The 24,127-nt window shown below is 43.9% G+C and overlaps 1 protein-coding gene across 5 annotated transcripts in view; it reads right to left on the minus strand.

Moving 5' to 3' along the window:
* FBXL15 (F-box and leucine rich repeat protein 15) overlaps positions 1–24,127 on the minus strand; it is a 167,343-nt gene that overhangs the window by 8,827 nt on the left and 134,389 nt on the right. For all 5 annotated transcript variants that reach the window (XM_056530570.1, XM_056530568.1, XM_056530569.1 and 2 more), the window contains exon 4: positions 10,427–10,929. In XM_056530570.1, the coding sequence (XP_056386545.1) occupies positions 10,427–10,929 (503 nt within the window). The remainder of the gene's footprint in view (positions 1–10,426; positions 10,930–24,127) is intronic.

The following is a 24,127-nucleotide window of genomic DNA, read 5'->3' on the forward strand; positions in this document are numbered from 1 at the left end:
TGTGCGACAATTGAAAAAAAATTTCATTTTGAAACTTTTGGGGGCTTCCGTTTCTACACAGTGTATTTTTCGGTAAAAGTGACACCTTATCTTTATTCTGTAGGTCCATACGGTTTAAATGATACCCTACTTATATAGGTTGGATATTGTCGTACTTCGGAAAAAAATCATAGCTACATGCAGGAAAATTTATACGTTAAGAATTCTTATCTTCCAACCCCTATAACCTTTTTATTTTTCCACGTACAGGCTGGTATGAGGGCTCATTTTTTGCGCCGTGTTCTGAAGTTTTTATTGGTACAGTTTTTGTATTTATCGGACTTTTTGATCACGTTTTTTCATTATATAAAAAGTGACCCAAAATACGCTATTTTGGACTTTGGAATTTTTTTGAGTGTATGCCATTGACCATGCGGTTTAATTAACAATATTTGTATAGTTCGGACATTTCCGCACACGGCGATACCACATATGTTTATTTGCACAGTTTATTTTTTATTTTTTTTTATGGGAAAAGGGGGGTGATTCAAAATTTTATTAGGGAAGGGGTTAAATGACCTTTGTTAACTTTTTTTTTTTCACTTTTTTTTTGCAGTGCTATAGCTCCCATAGGGAGCTATAGCACTGCACACACTGATCTTTTACTCTGATCCTTGCAAAGCCATAGTCAAGTATGAGACAGAATGCATCGCAGCGGCATATTCTAATCATGGCAGCACATTCCAACTGGCGCCAGAATTGGAGATATATTTTTCCGTATCACAAAATTTAGATTTGTCTTTGTCCACAGTACGCAACATTATCAAGAAGTTTGCAACCCATGGCTCTGTAGCTAATCTCCCTGGGCGTGGACGGAAGAGAAAAATGTATGAAAGGTGTCAACGCAGGCTAGTCCGGATGGTGGATAAGCAGCCCCAAACCAGTTCCAAAGATATTCAAGCTGTCCTGCAGGCTTAGGGAGCATCAGTGATAGCGCAAACTATCCGGTGACATTTAAATGAAATGAAACGCTATGGCAGAAAACCCAGGAGGACCCCACTGCTGAAACAGAGACATAAAAAAGCAAGACCACATTTTGCCAAAATGAACTTAAGTAAGCCAAAATCCTTCTGGGAAAATGTCCTGTGGACAGAGGAGACCAAGATAGAGCTTTATAATAAAGCACATCATTCTACTGTTTAACGAAAAGGAAATAGGGCCTACAAAGAAAAGAACACAGTGAAATATGGTAGAAGTTCAATGATGTTTTGGGGCTGTTTTGCTGCCTCTGGCACTGGGTGCCTTGAATGTGTGCAAGGCATCATGAAATCTGAGGATTACCAACGGATTTTGGGTCGCACTGTACAGACCAGTGTCAGAAAGCTGAGTTTGCATCCAAGATCTTGGGTCTTCCAGCAGGACAATGTCCCCAAACATACGTCAAAAAGCACCCAGAAATGGATGGCAACAAAGCGCTGGAGAGTTCTGAAGTGGCCAGCAATGAGTCCAGATCTAAATCCCATTGAACACCTGTGGAGAGATCTTGAAATTGCTGTTGGGAAAAGGTGCCCTTCCAATAAGAGAGACCTGTAGTAGTTTGCAAAGGAAGAGTGGTCCAACATTGTGGCTGAGAGGTATAAGAAGCTTATTGATGGTTATAGGAAGCAACTGATTTCAGTTATTTTTTTCCAAGGGGTGTGCAACCAAATATTAATTTAAGGGTGCCAATAATTTTGTCCAGCCCATTTTTGGAGTTTGGTGTGACATTATGTCCAATTTACTTTTTTTACTCCCTTTTTTTGGTTTAGTTCCAATACACACAAAGGGAGTAAACATGTGTATAGCAAAACATGTGTTAATGCAATCCTTTTCTGTGAGAAATACTTCATTTTCTTGAAAAATTTCAAGGGTGCCAAAATTTACGGCCATGACTGTACATCTGGTTGTCTCAAAAAGAGGATCACATTAAGAACAAAACACCAAGAGAGGATCTCTTATCTTCCATCCCTATGCTGAAGCTTGCTACAGCTTTTCTGGCGGATGGGTCTGTTAAATCCGTTAGAATGGCAGCCAAGTCAGCTGTCCTCTCTAATTCCTCTAGAAGAGCTTTATGGCTCATATACTGAAAAGGGGATACCTCTTGTAAATCTAAGTTGTGTTCTATTCCTTTTACGGGAAACACTGTACTTGTGTCACGATGCCGGCTGGCAGGAGGTGGATCCTCTGTGCCAGAGAGGGATGGCGAGGACCGTGCTAGTGGACCGGTTCTAAGTCACTACTGGTTTTCACCAGAGCCCGCCGCAAAGCGGGATGGTCTTGCTGCGGCGGTAGTGACCAGGTCGTATCCACTAGCAACGGCTCACCTCTCTGGCTGCTGAAGATAGGCGCGGTACAAGGGAGTAGACAGAAGCAAGGTCGGACGTAGCAGAAGGTCGGGGCAGGCAGCAAGGATCGTAGTCAGGGGCAACGGCAGGAGGTCTGGAACACAGGCTAGGAACATACAAGGAAACGCTTTCACTGGCACGATGGCAACAAGATCCGGCAAGGAAGTGCAGGGGAAGTGAGGTGATATAGGGAAGTGCACAGGTGATAACACTAATTGGAACCACTGCGCCAATCAGCGGCGCAGTGGCCCTTTAAATCGCAAAGACCCGGCGCGCGCGCGCCCTAGGGAGCGGGGCCGCGCGCGCCGGGACAGGACTGACGGAGAGCGAGTCAGGTACGGGAGCCGGGGTGCGCATCGCGAGCGGGCGCTACCCGCATCGCGAATCGCATCCCGGCTGGAGGCGGTATCGCAGCGCCCCGGGTCAGTGGATCTGACCGGAGCGCTGCAGTGAGGAGAGTGTAGCGAGCGCTCCGGGGAGGAGCGGGGACCCGGAGCGCTTGGCGTAACAGTACCCCCCCCCTTGGGTCTCCCCCTCTTCTTAGAGCCTGAGAACCTGAGGAGCAGACTTGAGCCGTTTAAAGGCGTCTTTCGCTTGAGGAGGCCAAGACTTGGGATCGGCATTTTTTTTGGTTAAAGCCACGATAGGAGCCACAACGGTAGAAAAATGTGGAATAAATTGTCTGTAATAATTGGCGAACCCCAAAAAACGTTGGATAGCACGGAGTCCGGAGGGGCGTGGCCAATCTAAGACGGCAGAGAGTTTGTCTGGATCCATTTGTAGTCCCTGGCCAGAGACCAAGTATCCTAGGAAAGGAAGAGATTGGCATTCAAACAGACATTTCTCTATTTTGGCATAGAGTTGATTGTCACGAAGTGTCTGAAGAACCATACGGACATGCTGGCGGTGTTCTTCTAGATTGGCAGAAAAAATCAGGATATCGTCCAGATATACAACAACACAGGAGTATAAAAGATCACAAAAAATTTCATTAACAAAGTCTTGGAAGACGGCAGGGGCGTTGCACAGGCCAAAGGGCATGACCAGATACTCAAAGTGTCCATCTCTGGTGTTAAATGCCGTTTTCCATTCATCCCCCTCTCTGATGCGGATGAGATTATAAGCACCTCTTAAGTCCAGTTTGGTAAAGATGTGGGCACCTTGGAGGCGATCAAAGAGTTCAGAGATGAGAGGTAGGGGGTAGCGGTTCTTAACCGTGATTTTATTAAGACCGCGGTAGTCAATGCAAGGGCGTAGAGAGCCATCTTTTTTGGACACAAAGAAAAATCCGGCTCCGGCAGGAGAGGAGGATTTACGGATAAAGCCCTTTTTTAAATTTTCCTGGACGTATTCAGACATGGCAAGAGTCTCTGGGGCGGACAGAGGATAAATTCTGCCCCGGGGTGGAGTAGTGCCCGGGAGGAGGTCGATAGGACAATCATAAGGCCTGTGAGGAGGTAGAGTCTCAGCTTGTTTTTTGCAAAAAACATCCGCAAAGTCCATATAGGCCTTAGGGAGACCAGTTACGGGAGGAACCACAGAGTCACGGCAAGGGTTACTGGGAACCGGTTTTAGGCAGTCCTTGGAACAAGAGGGCCCCCAACTCTTGATCTCCCCAGTGGACCAATCCAGGGTTGGGGAGTGAAGTTGAAGCCAGGGAAGTCCAAGGAGAATTTCAGAAGTGCAATTGGGAAGGACCAAAAGTTCAATCCTCTCGTGATGAGGTCCGATGTGCATTAGAAGGGGCTCCGTGCGGAAACGTATGGTACAGTCCAATCTTTCATTGTTTACACAATTGATGTAGAGGGGTCTGGCGAGACTGGTCACCGGGATGTTGAACCTGTTGACGAGAGAGGCCAAAATAAAATTTCCTGCAGATCCGGAGTCCAAGAAGGCCACAGCAGAGAAGGAGAAGGCAGATGCAGACATCCGCACAGGCACAGTAAGACGTGGAGAAGCAGAGTAGACATCAAGGACTGTCTCACCTTTGTGCGGAGTCAGCGTACGTCCTTCCAGGCGGGGAGGACGGATAGGACAATCCTTCAGGAAGTGTTCGGTACTAGCACAGTACAGGCAGAGATTCTCCATGCGGCGTCGTGTCCTCTCTTGAGGTGTCAGGCGAGACCGGTCGACCTGCATAGCCTCCACGGCGGGAGGCACAGGAACAGATTGCAGGGGACCAGAGGAGAGAGGAGCCGGGGAGAAGAAACGCCTCGTGCGAACAGAGTCCATATCCTGGCGGAGCTCCTGACGCCTTTCGGAAAAACGCATGTCAATGCGAGTGGCTAGGTGAATGAGTTCATGTAGATTAGCAGGGATTTCTCGTGGGGCCAGAACATCTTTAATGTTGCTGGATAGGCCTTTTTTAAAGGTCGCGCAGAGGGCCTCATTATTCCAGGATAATTCTGAAGCAAGAGTACGGAATTGTACGGCATACTCGCCAACGGAAGAATTACCCTGGACCAGGTTCAACAGGGCAGTCTCAGCAGAAGAGGCTCGGGCAGGTTCCTCAAAGACACTTCGAATTTCCGAGAAGAAGGAGTGTACAGAGGCAGTGACGGGGTCATTGCGGTCCCAGAGCGGTGTGGCCCAAGACAGGGCTTTTCCAGACAGAAGGCTGACTACGAAAGCCACCTTAGACCTTTCAGTGGGAAACTGGTCCGACATCATCTCCAGGTGCAGGGAACATTGGGAAAGAAAGCCACGGCAAAACTTAGAGTCCCCATCAAATTTATCCGGCAAGGATAGTCGTAGACCAGAAGCGGCCACTCGCTGCGGAGGAGATGCAGGAGCTGGCGGAGGAGATGATTGCTGAAGCTGTGGTAGTAACTGCTGAAGCATAACGGTCAGTTGAGACAGCTGTTGGCCTTGTTGCGCTATCTGTTGCGACTGCTGGGCGACCACCGTGGTGAGGTCAGCGACAACTGGCAGAGGAACTTCAGCGGGATCCATGGCCGGATCTACTGTCACGATGCCGGCTGGCAGGAGGTGGATCCTCTGTGCCAGAGAGGGATGGCGAGGACCGTGCTAGTGGACCGGTTCTAAGTCACTACTGGTTTTCACCAGAGCCCGCCGCAAAGCGGGATGGTCTTGCTGCGGCGGTAGTGACCAGGTCGTATCCACTAGCAACGGCTCACCTCTCTGGCTGCTGAAGATAGGCGCGGTACAAGGGAGTAGACAGAAGCAAGGTCGGACGTAGCAGAAGGTCGGGGCAGGCAGCAAGGATCGTAGTCAGGGGCAACGGCAGGAGGTCTGGAACACAGGCTAGGAACATACAAGGAAACGCTTTCACTGGCACGATGGCAACAAGATCCGGCAAGGAAGTGCAGGGGAAGTGAGGTGATATAGGGAAGTGCACAGGTGATAACACTAATTGGAACCACTGCGCCAATCAGCGGCGCAGTGGCCCTTTAAATCGCAAAGACCCGGCGCGCGCGCGCCCTAGGGAGCGGGGCCGCGCGCGCCGGGACAGGACTGACGGAGAGCGAGTCAGGTACGGGAGCCGGGGTGCGCATCGCGAGCGGGCGCTACCCGCATCGCGAATCGCATCCCGGCTGGAGGCGGTATCGCAGCGCCCCGGGTCAGTGGATCTGACCGGAGCACTGCAGTGAGGAGAGTGTAGCGAGCGCTCCGGGGAGGAGCGGGGACCCGGAGCGCTTGGCGTAACAACTTGGTCCCGTTCTGGAAGACATACTAGAAAAAGCAACTGACAAAAAGGGTTTTTCAGGATAGAAACCCAATAAACCTCAAAAGACTTCTCGTCCCCAGGGGAATAAAACATCAAGTTACAAAGGTAAAGATTTGATCCTTAATCCCAACCAAGCTACCAAAAACATTAACGTGAGGCTGGTAGAAGGGAGACTCAAAAATGTTGTTACCCAATGGGAAGGCATTACATCAAATCCTTGGATCCTGAACTTGATAAAGTCAGGATACAAGAGAGAGTTTTCCGCTCTCCCTCCTCAAAGATGTTTAGTGTCAAAACAACTCTTCCCCCTTTATTCACAACAGAATGATAGAGGGAGTACAGAACCTACTTCAAATAGGAGACATAACTCAAGTTCCTGTTTCAGAAAGGCCCTATTCTTCCCTGTTTCTTGTTCCGAAGCCAAACGGCTCTTTTCGTATAATAATAAACTTGAAACACCTAAACAAATTAATTATGTACAAAAGATTCAAGATGGAATCAAACAAGACAGCTATTCCAAGGATTTCATTGGGTGCACCAATGAGAAGATTGAATTTAAAAGATGCCTACTTTAATGTGCCCATCCATGTGGACTATCAGCAGTATCTTCGGTTTGCAATCCACCACAAGGGGAAGACTCTTCATTTCCAGTTTGTAGCTCTGCCTTTTGGAATATCATCTGCCCTCAGGCTATTCACGAAACTGATATAGTGGAGGTCATTGCCTTCCTGAGATTGAAAAATATTTAAATAATTCCGTACCTGGACGATCTATTAATTGCAGTGATCTCTCAAGATATGCTTCAAGTTCATCAGTAACAGGGGAATCGCTTGTCTGCAAAAACTGGGATGGATTATCAATTTCGAGAAATCAGAAAGCCCAGCCACAGGAAAATCTTTCTTAGAATGATTCTGGATTCAGTAAAGAAATTTCCCTATCATTACAAACAAGATGAGAGCCATACAGGCCAAAATAATAAGATCCATCTCCATAAGAGAAGCGATGTCTGTTTTGGGGACAATGACTTCCATGATTCCAGCTATTCTGTGGGCACAGTTCCATTCAAGGCCTCTGCAAGCCCAGACCTTATTGGTCTGGGACAGGACTCAATTTTCTTTGGAAAAAAAATTCTGTTTGTCCCCCAGGGTGTCAAAGTCTCTGAATTGGTGGTAGAAGGAGAAAAATCTGAAAAACGGAATCCTATGGTACCCAGACCAAATAATAAGAACCACTGATGCAAGTGCCTGGGGTTGGTGAGCTCAAGTACAGCAGAGCTTTATCCAGGATTGGTGTGCCCCTCAACTGGAAATGAAAGCAGTTTGGGAATCCCTTCAGGCCGCAAAGCCTCTGGTGTCAAATCAAGACATAAAAGTCCACTCAGACAACTCCACTGTGGTAGCATTCATCAGATATCAGGAGGGTACGAAACACAAAGCCCTCCAAGCAATCCCAACAAGAATTTTTTTTGCCTGGTTAGAGAAAAATGTGGCCTCAGTCACTGTGGTTCACTTAAAAGGCTCAAGCTATCTGGTGGCAGATTTTTGGAGTCGAAAAACTGGATCCAGGAGAGTGGTCTCTCAATCGTCTTATTTTTCCAGTCTCTGGTGGACAAATGAGGGTCCCCCAATATAGACCTGTTTGCATCTCACAAGAATGTGAAAACAGAAAGATTTTTCTCCTTAGACCCAAGGGACAATCCAAAAGCAGTGGAGGCATTAGCCCAACCACGGATCTTTCCCCTAGCTTACGCTTTACATCCATTCCCTCTCATTGTAAGATCTCTAGCAAAGATTCAAGACAGCAATTTGACTAATTTTCATCGCCCCTTATTGGCCGAAAAGGGTCTGGTTTTGTCTGCTGAAAAGTCTAGCGATAGATGATATTCTCCCTCTCCCATTAATGGACTATCTTCTTCTCCAGGGACCAGGGCCTTCACAACCTTCAGCCTACAGCTTGGATTCTGAGAAGTCCCTCCTAAAACAAAGGGGTCTCTCTGAAAAGGTCATTGCTACTCTCATGAAGAGTAGGAAGAAAACTACATCCAATATCTACATGAAAATTTGGAATAAGTTTGTAGAATAAGTCTCTCCTAAGAAGCTTAATGTCTGTAAGCCAGAGATATTATGCATCCTTGACTTCCTACAGGAAGGTTTTTTTAGTAAGTACCCTGAAGGTTCAGGTGGCAACCCTTGGTGCAGTGTACGATCAGCAGATTGTAGATCATCGTTGAATTAAGAGATTTTTTTTTAGGGCTTTATCTAGAATATAACCTACATTTCCTCTTCTTTCTCCCTCCTGGAATCTAAATTGGGTTCTTTCAGGTTTAACATGGTTTCCTTTTAGACCAGATATTTGAAATTTTTGACCCTCCAAAATGCGACTGCTCGAAGAATTGTGGAGATTTAAGCGCTATCAATTAAGGAACCATATAGGATAGTGTCTGATGACAGTGATCCTGCTTTTCTTCCAAACCTAGTTATGGATTTCCACAGATCACAAGAAATTGTACTTCCGTACCTGTATGCTGTGTGCCCACACACCTTCTATGATGGGTCAGAAGCTGACCCCGTGTCATAGCAGGGTGGTCCTGGTGGCAATCAGCCGCTGGGATCCGTATCTAATGCCGGACATTAACCCCTTTAGACAACTGCAATCAAAGTTGATCGCAGCATCTAAAATTAAAGTAAAACAGTCCCGGAAGCCCAGCAGAGCTGATTGAGACCATCGCAGTGTCCCGATCAGCTGAGAGGATGGAAGGGCCCTTACCTGCCTCTTAGCTGCCCGATCAATGATCTGATGCTTGAGCCAGCCATGGCAGGCTGGAAAAGTAAAGCACTGATAACACTGATCAATGCTATGGTAAGGTAGGGCACTGAACATTGTATGCAATCCAAGGACTGCATGTAATAGTCCTCTATGGGGACTAAAAAATAGTGTTAAAAAAAAAAAGTTGATTGATAAATGTGAATTAACCCATTCGCTAATAAAAGTTGGAATACCCCACCCCTTTCCCCATTTAAAAAAAATGTAAACAAAAATAAACAAACATGGTATCGCCGCGTACATTAATTAAACCTCATGGTCAATGGCATATTTTTGGTCACTTTGTATACTAGAGATTACGGTGCAAAAAAATGAGCCCTCACACATCCCCATATAAAGAAAAATAAAGTTATAGGGGTCAGAAGGACAATTTTTAACATTCAAATTTTTGTGAAAAAAGTCAATTTTTTTTTAACAGAAGTAAAACAAAATCAAACCTATAATAAGTTGGGTATAATTTTAATTGGAAAGTGCACTGTGTAGAAACAGAAACAGCCAAAAATTACAAAATGGTGTTTTTTTCCACAATTTTGTCCCACAAATCTTTTTTTTTTTGTTTCCCTGTAAATTTTGTGGTGAAATGATTGATGTCATTACAAAGTGAAATTGGTAGTGCAAAAAACAAGCCCTCATATAGGTCTGTAGGTGGAGAACTGAAAGAGTTATGATTTTTCTGAAAGTGAGGAGGAAAAAAACGAAAGTTCAAAAATGAAAAAACCCTTAAAGGGGTACTCCGCTGCTCAGCGTTTGGAACAAACTGTTCTGAACGCTGATGCCAGGAGCTCGTGACATCATAGCCACCTCATGCTATCACGCTCGCACCCTCAACACAAGTCTATGGGAGGGGGCGTGACAGTCACACCCCCTCCCATAGACTTGCACTGAGGAGGTTGGGCTATGACATCACAACTCCCAGCATCTGCTCTAGTGTTCGGAACGGTTTGTTCCAAATGCTGAGCAGCGGAGTACCCCTTATGGGTTTCATAGAATGGGGCCAACAATTTCGTCCACATCTGTATATCATCTTTAGGCTTCTTTCACACTACAAAATGACTACGTTTTAAAGATCAGTATGAAGTTCTGTCTGAAAATCAGCTGTAAAACGGCAGTTACAAAATCGCTAATGGCAGTTAGAAAATCCCATTATAGTCTATGGGATTTTTCTAATAGCCGTTTTAACCCGTTATTAATAATGGCCGTTATTTTGTGACGGAAGATAGTAACGGGAGAAATAGTGCATGCACTAGTTCTCGCTTTACTATCTTCCGTCACAAAATAATGGCTGTTATTGAGAACAGGCTATAATGGGTTAAGACGGCTATTAGAAAAATCCCATAGACTATAATGGGATTTTCTAAAGGCCGTATAGGATTTTGTAACTGCCGTTTTACAGCTGATTTTCAGACGAAACTTCGTACGTAAAACGAGTCATTTTGTAGTGTGAAAGGGGCCTTACATTCATACATAAAAGTTTCATTTAATTCCAACACTTTCTTTTTGGTGCATTTTTGTCATTGAGTGCATAAAGATGGTATATAAAATGTATGTTTACCTAATAGATTCATTCTTGACACGCAGACATCCAGTCAAGTCAAGGTGCTCTAAATCTCGGCAATTTTTAGCAGTCTCTTCCACTGCGGTATCACTAATGTTTGCATTAACAGCTAGTGAGAGAGATTTGATTTTCTTGCTTTTCTGTACCAAGTAACATACTGCGTCATCCTTCACCTGACGACAAGCTGTCAGGTCAACAGCCTCCAAATGTTTACAGTGATCTGCCAGGCTGCGGAGGGAAAGACAGTCTAACCATTCACAGTGACCCAGGCAGATATTCCGTAAGAGGGGACAGCTGAGTGAAATGGCCACCAAGGACTGACGGCTCAGCTGCACACAGCTGTTCAGATTGATATGAAGGAGATGATGGTTCTGCCCAATGACTGGAAGTAGCTCTATATCTGTTAGCCAATCAGAACAACTTCGTAGATCCAGCCTTTGTAATACTGAATTGTGTCTTAGCATGGAGGAAAAAGCACTTTTGGGCAACTGTGAGCCAAGCTGTCAGAAAGAAAGAAAGAAAATAAAAAAAGATCAAATCATTTAATATTTATATTTTCCAATTTTTTGCCTGCTTTGTAACCCACTAATGATCTTAAATGGTCACTCTTATTATAAAGAACTTTTGATGTGTCATGAGTGTCCAGAATTCGACCGATCACTACAAGATTACTACAAGTGCGTGTTGAGTTGAGACAAGTGCGTGTTGAAAGGATTCTTTTTCGGCTCTGTGTCATGTGACCGAAATGAATTCATAATGCAAGTCTATGGGACTGCCATGCTTCTTTCCCCACTCATTCTAGTGAGTGATCGGTCTCTAGGACATGTCAAATGTTTTTTATAATGACAGGTACATTTTAAAGAAGCTGTCAAGGTTCAAAAAATGTTTTATCTATGACTGGGTGCAAGGTAAAAATAAAAAATAAGTAATACACCCCTATCCCAGTCCCCCACATCTTCCGTTTCAAGGCTTCCCAGTCCCTTGCTCTTTACTGTTTGTTCCTGCTTCCGGGAAAAGCCATCTCAGCAAGACCTGCCCATTCAGTCAATCACTGGCCGCAGCAGTATCCCACCTCAGGCAGCGAGCGGCAAGTCTGCTGAGATGTCTCGTCTTGAAAGCAGTAACAAGTTGTGAATAGTAGGTGACCAAAAGGTGCAAGAATAGAATCTGCAGGGGCTTAGGGTATGAGAGTATCCTTCATTGTTTCATTTTACTTTGCACTTGGGCATACATAAAAAAATAATTGTAAACCCAGACAAACCCTTTAAAGAGACACTCTGTCTATTTGCCAAAGTCTAACTAATCACCAGTATTCCTGCAGTGTCATTTTATTTCATCCCAGTTTAGCTGCATCCAAAAATGTCATTACTGCAGTTGGGTTATGTGACCACAACTCAGACAACTAGAAAATGATATGTTTGTCAGTGGAACTGTGATATAGTAGGCGAGTCCATACAATGATATTAGCTAAAGAGGTATACAATTTCACTAGCAGACACTGCTGGTCTCTTCTGTTTCTCTCTAGTGTGTCCTATTATATGCAGTGATTAGACACCACCTACTCTGTCTCTGCAAATCCAGAGGCATCATGGGAAATGTCTGCTACATGAGGGACCATATCAGAGGGAAAGGGAATTAAGATGGTAGACAACTCATGCATGCCACATCAACCACAGTATCCACAGTTTGTTGTTATAGTAAAATGCCTGCTACGCCACTGGCTTGAATCTACGATCCCAGATTCAACAGAAATTATTGCTCTTTTGAAACATTTATGTTGATTGATAGACTGGGGACTCTCCGCAACAAGGAGAAGAAAACAGAATCCTTCTTCCTTAAATGGAAACCCTTTATAGAGTCCGTTCTTACTCCTCGAGATTCATGATGTAATGGTGGAGCTTGTGCATACCACGTGGTACTGCACAGCGGGTCTTAGTTGGACTCTGGGGAAGTTACAGCTATAGCACACTATCAGTGAGTTATGCACTTCTAATTCAGATATCTGATAGTTATACGATGCAACCAACTGGTATTCTACTTTTATATTATCCCTTTGCATTTGTCGTTCTGGTATATTACCGGTATATACTGTTTATATTTATATTAAGTGGAGTTTGAGATTGTGTTTGTTAGTTGGTCCTTAATTGTCCGCAAAGGACACGTAATGCCTGAGGAAGGACCCATCTCTATTTTTAGAAATTGAAAAGTCATTTTGGAGGTATGAGTCTATGCATCTTGATGTCTTGGCTACTCCACTATGGAGGGAATCAGTTGGACTTTAGTGCGTGGAATTGTACTGTTTTATTCTGTCCCGCTCATCAATCACTCTTGCTATTATATTATGCCTCCCTTATGGCTTTGTATACTTTACGCTTTTTTAATTCATCATATGTGGTGTAATATGCACTTACTGCTGTTACTTCTATTCATTAAAAAATCCATAAAATGTTGTTTAAAATAATAACTCAATACTACTGCAGCAATACTGGCAGTACTCAATTGTATATTTCCAAAAGACAACCTCTGGATATGATGTTGAGCACTTGCACTCAACTTCTTTGGTTGATCATGACAAGGCCTATTCTAAGTTGAACCTGTCCTGTGGAACTTCCAGTGACCAGTATTAGAGAGAGGGACAGCGATAACATCAAAATTAAGACACTTTCTATCCATTCACATTTGAGACCTTGTAGCCCTAATGAGTCAAATGACACCAGAGAGGGAAAATGGCTAATTGAGTCCAATTTGGACATTTTTACATGGGGTGTACTCACTTTTATTGCCAAGGTTTAGCCATTCATGGCTGTGTGTTGAGTATTATTGAGGGGGACAGCAAAATTAAACACTTATACAGGTTGTGCACTACATTACACTGTAGTAGCGTGTCATTTCTTCAGTGTAGTCACATGAAAGAATAAAATATCAAAAAAAATGTGAGGGGTGTACCCACTTATGTAAGATACGGTAAATGGCACAAAAGGCACACTCAAGAGCCTCTACTTTCTTATTTAATACTGGTTTATGCTGGGTTATATATGTAAAAAAAAAATCCAGGACTTCTTCTTTAACCCCTTAAGGACCCAGGGCGTATGCGTACGCCCTGGGTCCCTGGTTCTTAAGGACCCAGGGCTTACCTGTACGCCCGTGGGAATTTCGGTCCCCGCGGCGGGCGTGGACCGGACCGGGATGACTGCTGATATCTATCAGCAGGCATCCCGTGAAAATGCCCAGGGGGATCCTGAGACCCCCCCCATGTCGGCGATCGCCGCAAATCAACGGTCAATTCAGACCGGCGATCTGAGGCGATTCCGGGTCATATGGGTTTCCAGTGACCCGGAAAATAAGGGGGATCGGGAGTGTCCAAGACACCCACGATCCCCCTGAAGGGATAGGAGTGAGGTGGCAGGGGGAGTTCAACCCCTCCTATCCCTGCTATTGGTCAGTCAGAAGCGACCGTCCAATAGCAGATGGGGGGCGGAGGGGGTTAAAGTTTGGTTCCCCCATTCTGACCACACACAGTAGTGTGGGCAGAATGGAGGAACTGTCCTGTGGCCGGCACCGGAGGTCCACTTACCATCGGCGGAGGCGGTGATTGGCGGGTGGCGATGACATGCGGCGGGTTCCCTAGTGCGGTGTGCTGCAGACTACGGAAGCCGGTGAGTTGCCTAGCAACATCTGGAGGGCTACAGATTGGAGACCATTATACAGTGGTCTCTAAACTGTAACCCTCCAGATGTTGCAAAACTACAACTCTCAGCATGCCCAGACAGCTGTTTGCTGTTTGGGCATGCTGGGATTTGTAGTTTTGCAACAGCTGGAGGGCTACAGTTTGGAGATCACTGTGCAGTGGTTTCTAAACCGTTGCCCTCTAGATCTTGCAAAACTACAACTCCCAGCATGCACAAACAGCAAACTGCTTTCTCGCCATGCTGGGAGTTGTAGTTGCGTACCTCCAGCTGTTGCATAACTACATCTCCCAGCATGCCCCTTCGGCGATCAGTACATGCTGGGAGTTGTAGTTTAGCAACAGCTGGAGGCACACTGGTTGGAAAATACTGCGTTAGATAACAGAACTTAACAGAAGGTTTTCCAACCAGTGTGCCTCCAGCTGTTGCAAAAGTACAACTCCCAGCATACACGGTCTGTCAGTGCATGTTGGGAGTTGTAGTTTTGCAAAAGCTGGAGATTTGTCCCCCCATGTAAATGTACAGGGTACATTCACGTGTGCAGGTTTACAGTGAGTTTCCTGCTTCAAGTTTGAGCTGCGGTAATTTTTCCGCCACAGCGCAAAACTCCTAGCGGGAAACTCACCATAAATCCCCGCGTGTGTGAATGTACCCTAAAAACACTACACTAACACATAAAAAAGGGTAAAACACTACATATACACCCCCTTGCACTGCCCCCTCCCAATAAAAATGAAAAACTTATTGAACGGCAGTGTTTCCAAAACGGAGCCTCCAGCTGTTGCAAAACAACAACACTCAGCATTTCCGGAATGTCACTGACTGTCCAGGCATGCTGGGAGTTTAGCAACAGCTGGAGGCACCCTGTTTGGGAATCACTGGCATAGAATACCCCTATGAAATCCCTAATTTAGTCCTCAAATGTGCATGGCGCTCTCCTACCTTGGAGCCCTGTCGTATTTCAAGGAAACAGTTTAGGGCAACATATGGGGTATTTCCGTACTCGGGAGAAATTGTGTTACAAATTTTGGGGGGCTTTTTCTCCTTTTACCCCTTATGAAAAGGAAAAGTTGGGGTCTACACCAGCCTGTTAGTGTAAAAAAATTTAAAATGTTACACTAACATGCTGGTGTTGCCCCATACTTTTTAATTTCACAAGAGGTAAAAGGAAAAAAAAGACCCTCAAAATTTGTAATGCAATTTCTAATGAGTACAGAAATACCCCATATGTGGGCGTAAAATCCTCTACGGGCGCACAACAAGGCTTAGGAGTGAGAGCGCACTATGTACATTGAGGCCTAAATTGGTATTTGCACTGGGGTGGCTGATTTTACAGCGGTTCTGACATAAACGCAAAAAATTAAATACCCACATGTGACCCCATTTTGGAAACTACACCCCTCACGGAACGTGAAAAGGGGTATAGTGAGCCTTAACACCCCACAGGTGTTTGACGGATTTTCGTTAACCCCTTAAGGACTCATGACGTAGCGGTACGTCATGAGTCTGCTCCCAATCTACAAAGTTGAACTCCACGTCTAAAGTGAAAGTATGCCGGTTAGCTCAGGGAGCTGTTCGGGATAGCCGCGGTGAAATTGCGGCATCCCGAACAGCTTACAGGACAGCCGGAGGGTCCCTACCTGCCTCCTCGCTGTCCGATCGCCGAATGACTGCTCAGTGCCTGAGATCCAGGCATGAGCAGTCAAGAGGCAGAATCATCGATCACTGGTTTCCTATGAGAAACCAGTGATCAATGTGAAAGATCAGTGTGTGCAGTGTTATAGGTCCCTATGGGAGCTATAACACTGCAAAAAAAAGTGAAAAAAAAGTGAATAAAGATCATTTAACCCCTTCCCTATTAAAAGTTAGAATCACCCCCCTTTTCCCATAAAAAAAATGTAAATAAAAACAAACATATGTGGTATCGCCGCGTGTATAAATATATCGTTAATGAAACCGCACGGTCAATGGCGTGCGCGCAAAAAAATTCCAAAGTCCAAAATAGTGCATTTTTGGTCACTTTTTATATCATGAAAAAATGAATAAAAAGCGATCAATAAGTCCTATCAATGCAAAAATGGTACCACTAAAAACTTCAGATCACGGCGCAAAAAATGAGCCCTCATACCGCCCCATACACAGAAAAATAAAAGTTATAGGGGTCAGAAGAGGACATTTTTAAACTTATAAGTACGATAAAATCAAACCTATATAAGTAGGGTATCATTTTAATCGTATGGACCTACAGAATAAAGATAAGGTGTCATTTTTACCGAAAAATGTACTGTGCAGAAACGGAAGCCCCCAAAATTACAAAATGGCGTTTTTTTTTTTCAATTTTGTCTCACAATGATTTTTTTTTTCCGTTTCGCCATAGATTTTTGGATAAAATGACTGATGTGATTACAAAGTAGAATTGGTGGCGCAAAAAATAAGCCAGCATATGGATTTTTAGGTGCAAAATTTAAAGAGTTATGATTTTTTAAAGGTAAGGAGGAAAAAACGAAAATGGAAAAAACGCCGAGTCCTTAAGGGGACTGGATGGGAAAACAAAAAAAGAAATTTTTTAACTAAAATGCTGGCGTTACCCAAAATTTTTCATTTTCACAAGGGAAAATAGGAAAAAAAAGCCCCCCAAAATTTTTAACCCCATTTCTTCTGAGTAAGAACATACCCCATATTAGGGATCGACCGATATCGTTTTTTTTAGGGACGATACCGATAATCTGTGGAGGTTAGGGCCGATAGCCAATAACTTATACCGATATTCCGGTATAAGTTATCGGCTATTTATCCCCCCGCGACACCACTGCAGATCGGGCGCTTTAAATCAATGAACTGCAGCGGCTTTTGCGGTGCCATAGACCGCCGCTGCCCGCTTCTCTCCCCCTGCCTGTCCGGGGGTCCTGAGTCCTATCACCGCCACCACGACCGCCGCACCGCTCCGCTCCCCCTACCGCCCCACCGCACCGCGTCGCACCCCCCACTGGACCGCCCCGGCCCCATTGCCACCACCAACATAAAGTAGAATATGTCATGAAAAAACAATCTCGGAATCAGAATGAAAAGTAAAAGCATACCAGAGTTATTAATGCTTAAAGTGACAGTGGTCAGATGTGCAAAAAATGTCCGGGTCCTTAAGGGGTTAAGAGGATTCAAATTTAAAGGAGTAGTCCGGCACGCACTTTTTTCATTTTATCCTGTCCTGGCTGCAAAATGAAAGAAAACACACTTTCTCTTACCTGCCAACGAGCCCCCGGAGCTCCGGTACAGGTGTTTGGTCCCCGGGCTGTATTCTTCTTACTTCCTGTTAGCCCGACACGTCACATGGAGCTTCAGCCTATCATATCCCGCCTCAGCCAGTGATAGGCTGAAGCTCCGTGTGATGTTCCGGGCTAACAGGAAGTAAGAAGAATACAGCCCGGGGACCGAACACCTGTACCGGAGTGTACCGAAGTGTTCCAGGGGCTCGTTGGAAGGTAAGAGAAAGTGTGTTTTCTTTTATTTTGCAGCCCGGACGGGATAAAATGAAAAAAGTGCGCACCGGACTACTCCTTTAATTCTTCTTCTAACCCTTCTCTATGGTGTAATTATTTACGCTGGGATTTGTATAAATAAAAAATAGATAAAAATAATACCTTTTCTTGATCCTATGGTATCTTTCAGAGAGATGGAATTATACAATGGAAGGTTATGATTTGATTATGCTCAGTGAGAATTATGCAGAATATCTCTGATATCTCCACTTTCTGAGACCTCAGATTTCTCAGGGTGGTAGAATTGTAAGTCTGATAAATACTATTTTTTTGAAATTTGCCTGTTATATAAAGTTTAGCTAATAGTGAACATGCATGCTACACTGGTACAGGCATTAAATAGTCGAATAAGAATGTATGGACTCTCTTATGTTATGCCAGCCAGTCATTGCCCTAGTAATCGCTTAAACAAATATATGTATACCCATTATACAACAATCACACTGCAAATAGAAATATTCACTTTGGGGGAGATTTACCAAAACCTGTCCAGAGGAAAAGTTGCTGAGTTGCCCATAGCAACCAATCAGATTCTTTTATTTTTGAAAAGGCCTCTGCAAAATAAAAGAAGTGATCGGATTTCCTCTGGACAAGTTTTGATAAATCTCCCCCTTTATATTTATTGGCCGTTTATCATGAACTATATAAGAAAATATATTGCAATGAACAGAAACTATTGATTATGTTCATTGATATTTCCAGAATCTAAGATGCCATGTTTGAAATTGCATTTTTTGTACTATGTAACTGTTTTCTTTGGTTAGGTAACATCATTTGTCAACCAGCCATGCCACCTACTACTCAGTATATAAAGACTTAATATATTGTTTCAGGCCTGATCTTACAGACAAGTGTATGTCTCTTATAACATCTTCATTGATAACTTCTGACTACAGAGAGGATATTATTCTACGTTGCTCATTTCAATTACCTAACTGTATAATTATTGATTGTGAAGAGGGAGAAGCCAAGTGAAATATATATCGATCGCTTCATATCTCACAATTGATTCTTTAGTGGAAGGTAAATTCATCTCATGATATTATTTCCAAGTCTCCTGACTTAACTATTATGGGAAAACCTTGAGATGAATTTATCACATGCCAACACATCCTGACCGGTTTGCACTTCTGGAAAAGATGAGAGGCATTTTTAAGGAGAAGCTTCTACTTTAACAAAACAAATATTAAGAAATTTAAAGAGGCCCCGTGGCCTCTCCTGACTTGTCTCTTTTTGGGATATACATGTATTTCTCATTAACAATACTGGATTACCTTCTCTTACATCTGCGTTGTGCCATTCCTGTTATTCTTATTACAAATGACTTAATAGCCTATTGGGTGTTACCAGTTGGGAGTGTGTCTCTACACTTCATAGCAATGTTAGTTTTGATTGGATAGTGGGCAGACAGTGCATGGAAACCCCCCCCCCCCCCCCAACTGATAACAGTCACACTCCCTCCCACAGACATGAATTGAGGGGGGGCGTGGCCTGATGTCACGTCCCCGTCTCTGAGGCAGTGCCCAGCACAGAATGCCAGGGGCTGCACCGGAACCCCTGCGATCATACATCTTATCCCCTATCCTTTGGATGGGGGATAAGATGTATAAAGCCGGAATACCCCTTTAATCATACATTTCTAGTGAGAGTAAGGGTGCGTTCACACTATGGAATTCCCGCGGAATGTGAACTTAACATTGGTGTGAATGGGTCTCCGCGAGACCCATTCACACTGCGGAATTTCTGCGGCGGACAATTCCGCCGCTGAAATTGTTCCGCACAAAGAAAGAACATGTTCATTCTTTGCCCGGATTCCGCGCCCACTGCATAGCCATCAATGGTGACACTCAGTGTCCTGCGACCCTAGCGCTGAAACACTATCGGCGGCGACCGCCAGGCGGAATCTCCGCTCGCGGAATTCAGCGAGCGGAGATTCCGCAGTGTGAACGCACAAGATGTTCTAGAAACAAGTATTCACTAAAACAGGAATGTCAGGAGAGACCACGGGTCTTCTTTAAAGGGATAGTTCAGTTAATAATTTTTATCTATTATTAGTTTCCTCCTTCATAGTTTTTTATTTTTGCAATAAACATTTATAAAAAAAAATGTACACGCCTTCCACCAGTGAAATATGATCAAAACCCCTTTTCTGCCTCCCTGTTCTGGCATCTCTGAAACGGCAATCACATGGCTCAATTGCTGAGACAGACCACCTGACTCTCCATCTGCGAGGGAGAGCGGGAGACCTCTTCTGCCTAGTAACGCCCGTGAGCGCAGAGGAGAGAGATGAGCGGCCGCAGAAACCCACGTCAGTTGCACTGACCGGGGCAGTAATAGTGGTGGTGAGTATGACTCTCTGTTTGTTTAGTTTTTTTGTTGTTTTTTTTCTTTGCAAGCCGGGGGGGGGGTTGTCGTCTGGCTACAGCTCCCCTGCCGCGCCGCTCACTGGGTCTGGATGTCAGTGGCCAGGTGAGTGTGTATCTGTGTGTGTGTGTGTGTGTGTGTGGAGGGGGTTTGATACTATGCTACCTTATGCAGGGAATCTATGCTACCTAATGTGGGGAATCTATGCTACCTTACGTGGGGAATCTATACTACCTAATGTGGGGAAACTGCTGCTTATCTAATTATTTTTTTTTTTAAACTACAACTCCCAGCATGCACTGACAGCCAAAGGGCATGCTGTGAGTTGTAGTTATGCAACAGCTGGAAGGGCTCATTTAGGAAACCACACTCTAGTGGTCTCCAAACTGTTCCCCTTCAGATCTTGCAAAACTGCAATTCCCAGCATGCCCAGACTGTGCAGGCATGCTGGGATTTGTAGTTCGGCAACATCTGAATGGGCGAGATGTTGCAGTGCTACAACTCCAAGTAAGCCTGGACTGTCCGGGCATGCTTGATGATGCAAAAATACAACTCCCAGCATGCACTGACAGCTAAAGGGCATGCTGAGAGTTTTATTTATGCAACAGATGGAAGTGCACGGTTTTGAAACCACTGTGTAGTGGTCACCAAACTTTTGCCCTCCAGATTTTGCAATACTACAACTCCCATCTATATATATACGTGTGTATATGTATTCGTATTCAAATATATGTAATGTATATATACACAACATATATATATATTTTTTTTATATTTTTTTTAAATTATGTTTTAGTAGGGCTTTATTGTGGAGATATATCTCTATCTATATATTTAAACTGTGTAGCAGTGTTTCCCAAAAAGGGTGCCCTAAAAACTTTAAAGGGGTACTCCGGTGTAAAACTTTTTTTTTTTTTTAAATCAACTGGTGCCAGAAAGTTAAACAGATTTGTAAATTACTTCTATTAAAAGATCTTAATCCTTCCAGTACTTAATAGCTGCTGAATACTACAGAGGAAATTCTTTACTTTTTGGAACACAGAGCTCTCTGCTGACATCATGAGCACAGTGCTCTCTGCTGACATCTCTGTCCATTTTAAGAACTGTCCAGAGTTAGAGAAAATCCCCATAGCAAACATATGCTGTTCTGGACAGTTCCTAAAATGGACAGAGCTGTCAGCAGAGAGCACTGTGCTAGAGCACTGTGTTCCAAAAACAAAAGAATTTCCTCTGTAGTATTCAGCAGCTACTAAGTACTGGAAGGATTAAGATTTTTTTTAATAGACGTAATTTACAAATCTGTTTAACTTTCTGGCACCAGTTGATTTAACCCCTTAACGACCAATGACGTATATTTACGTCCTTGGCCGGCTCCCGCGATATATCACGGGGTCGTGACCCCATGTCATATTGCGTCGGTCCCAAGGGGCTAATAGCGCACGGCAGCTATCAGCCCCACTGAGCAACCGGGAAGCTTTTACTTTCGTTTTAGATGCGGTGTTCAACTTTGAACGCTGCATCTAAAAGGAAGTAAAAGCTTCCCGGCTGTTCAGTGGGGCTGATCGGGACCACCGCAGTCAAAATGTGGTGTCCCGATCAGCTAGGACACGAGCGGAGGTCCTCTTACCTTCCTTCGGCGTGTCCATTCGGTGATTGATTGCTCCAAGCCTGAGATGCAGGTTTGAGCAATTGACCGCCGATAACATTGATCAGTGATCAGTGTATGAGATCAGTGTGTGCAGTGTTATAGCCCCCCATGGGAGCTATAACACTGCAAAAAAAACAAAGTGTAAAAAAAAAGTTAATAAATGTGATTTAACCCTTTCCCTAATAAAAGTCAAATCTCTCCCCTTTTCCCATAAAAAAAACAAACATGTAAATAAATATAAACATATGTGGTATCGCCGCATGCGTAAATGTCCTAACTATAAAAATATATCATTAAACTGCACGGTCAATGGTGTAAAGAAAAAAAAAATCATTCCAAAGTCCAAAATAACATTTTTGGTCACTTTTTATATCATGAAAAAAATTAATAAAAAGCGATCAAAAAGTCCGATCAATACAAAAATGGTACCGCTAAAAACTTCAGATCACAGCACAAAAAATAAGCCCTGATACTGCCCCATACGCAGTAAAATAAAAAAGTTATAGGGGTGAGAATATGACAATTATAAACGTATACATTTTCCTGCATGTAGTTACGATTTTTTCCAGAAGTACGACAAAATCAAACCTATATAAGTAGAGTATCATTTTAATCATATGGACCTACAGAATAAAGATAAGGTGTCATTTGTACCGAAAAATGTACTGCGTAGAAACGGGAGCCCCCAAATGTTACAAAATGGCATCTTTTCTTCAATTTCTTTGCACAATGATTTTTTTTTTCCATTTCGCCGTAGATTTTTGGGTAAAATGACTGATGTCATTACAAAGTAGAATTGGTGGTGCAAAAAATAAGCCATCATATGGATTTTTAGGTGCCCCCCGGTGATCTCCCTGCAGTACCCGCTTTCTATGCGGGTGCTGAATCTCCAGTTTCGGAAACCTCAGAGTTTCCGGGACTGGGGAATTGACGTCACGCCACGCCCCCTCCATTCATGTCTTTGGGAGGGGGCGTGACGGCGGTGTTTAACAGGTAGAGCAGCAAAATGAAGGAGAAAATTCAAAATCTTCATTTTTTACACTCGCATGTTCTTGTAGACCCAGTTTTTGAATTTTTATAAGGGGTAAAAGTAGAGAAATCATCCTAAAATTTGTAACCCAATTTTTCTCGAGTAAGGAAATATCTCATATGTGTATGTAAAGTGCTCTTCGGGCGCACTAGAGGGCTCAGAAGGGAAGGAGCGACAATGGGGTTTTGGAGAGAGAGTTTTTCTGAAATAATTTTTGGGGGACATGTCACATTTAGGAATCCTCTATGGTGCCAGAACTGCAAAAAAAAAATAAAAAAAAAAAACACGTATCAAGGGGTCCACTGAGCCTTAACACCCCACAAGTGTTTGACGACTTTTCATTAAAGTTGGATGTGTAAATGAATTTTTTTTTCACTAAAATGCAGTTTTTTCCCCAAATTTTATATTTTTTACAAGGGGTAGTAGGAGAAAATGTGTTCTGAGTATGGAAATACCCCATGTGTGGACATCAAGTGCACTGCGGGCACACTACAATGCTCAGAAGAGACAGAGTCACCTTTGGAATGCAATTTTAGCTGAAATGGTTTTTGGGGGGGCATGTCACATTTAGGAAGCCCCTATGGTGCCAGAACAGAAAAAACAAAACAAAAAAAAAAGTCACATGGCATACTATTTTGGAAACTACACCCCTCAAGGAACGTAACAAGGGGTACAGTGAGCCTTAACACCCCACAGGTGTTTGACGACTTTTCATTAAATTCGGATGTGTGAATGAAAATTTTAAAAAAATTTCACTAAAATGCTGGTTTTTCCTCAAATTTTACATTTTTACAAGGGGTAATAGGAGAAAATGCCCCCCCCCCCCCCCCAAAAAAAAAAAAAAATTGTAACCCCATCTCTTGAGTATGGAAATACCCTATATGTGCCATATGTGAATGTAAAGTGCTCTGAGGGCGAACTACAATGCTCAGAAGAGAAGGAGCGCCATTGAGCTTTTGGAGAGAGAATTTGGTTGGAATAGAAGTCGGGGGCAATGTGCGTTTACAAACCACCCCGTGGTGCCAGAACTGTGGACTCCCTCACATGTGACCACATTTTGGAAACTACACCCCTCACATAATTTATTAAGGGGTGCAGTGAGTATTTACACCCCACTGGCATTTGACAGGTCTTAGGAACAGTGGGCTGAGCAAATTAAAAATTACATTTTTCATTTTCAAGGACCACTGTTCCAAAAATCTGTGAGACACCTGTGGGGTGTAAATGATCACTGTACCCCTTATACCATTCCGTGAGGGGTGTAGTTTTCAAAATGGGGTCACGTGGGGGGGCGGGGGGTTCCATTGTTCTGGCACTATGGGGGCTTTGTAAACACACGTGGCCTTCAATTCCTGACAAATTTTGTCACCAAAATCCCAATGGCGCTCCCTCTCTTTGCCCGAAGAGCAGTTTACTATCAACATATGGGGTATG

The sequence above is a fragment of the Hyla sarda genome, chromosome 7, assembly GCF_029499605.1.
Source record: "Hyla sarda isolate aHylSar1 chromosome 7, aHylSar1.hap1, whole genome shotgun sequence".
Lineage (NCBI taxonomy): Eukaryota > Metazoa > Chordata > Amphibia > Anura > Hylidae > Hyla > Hyla sarda.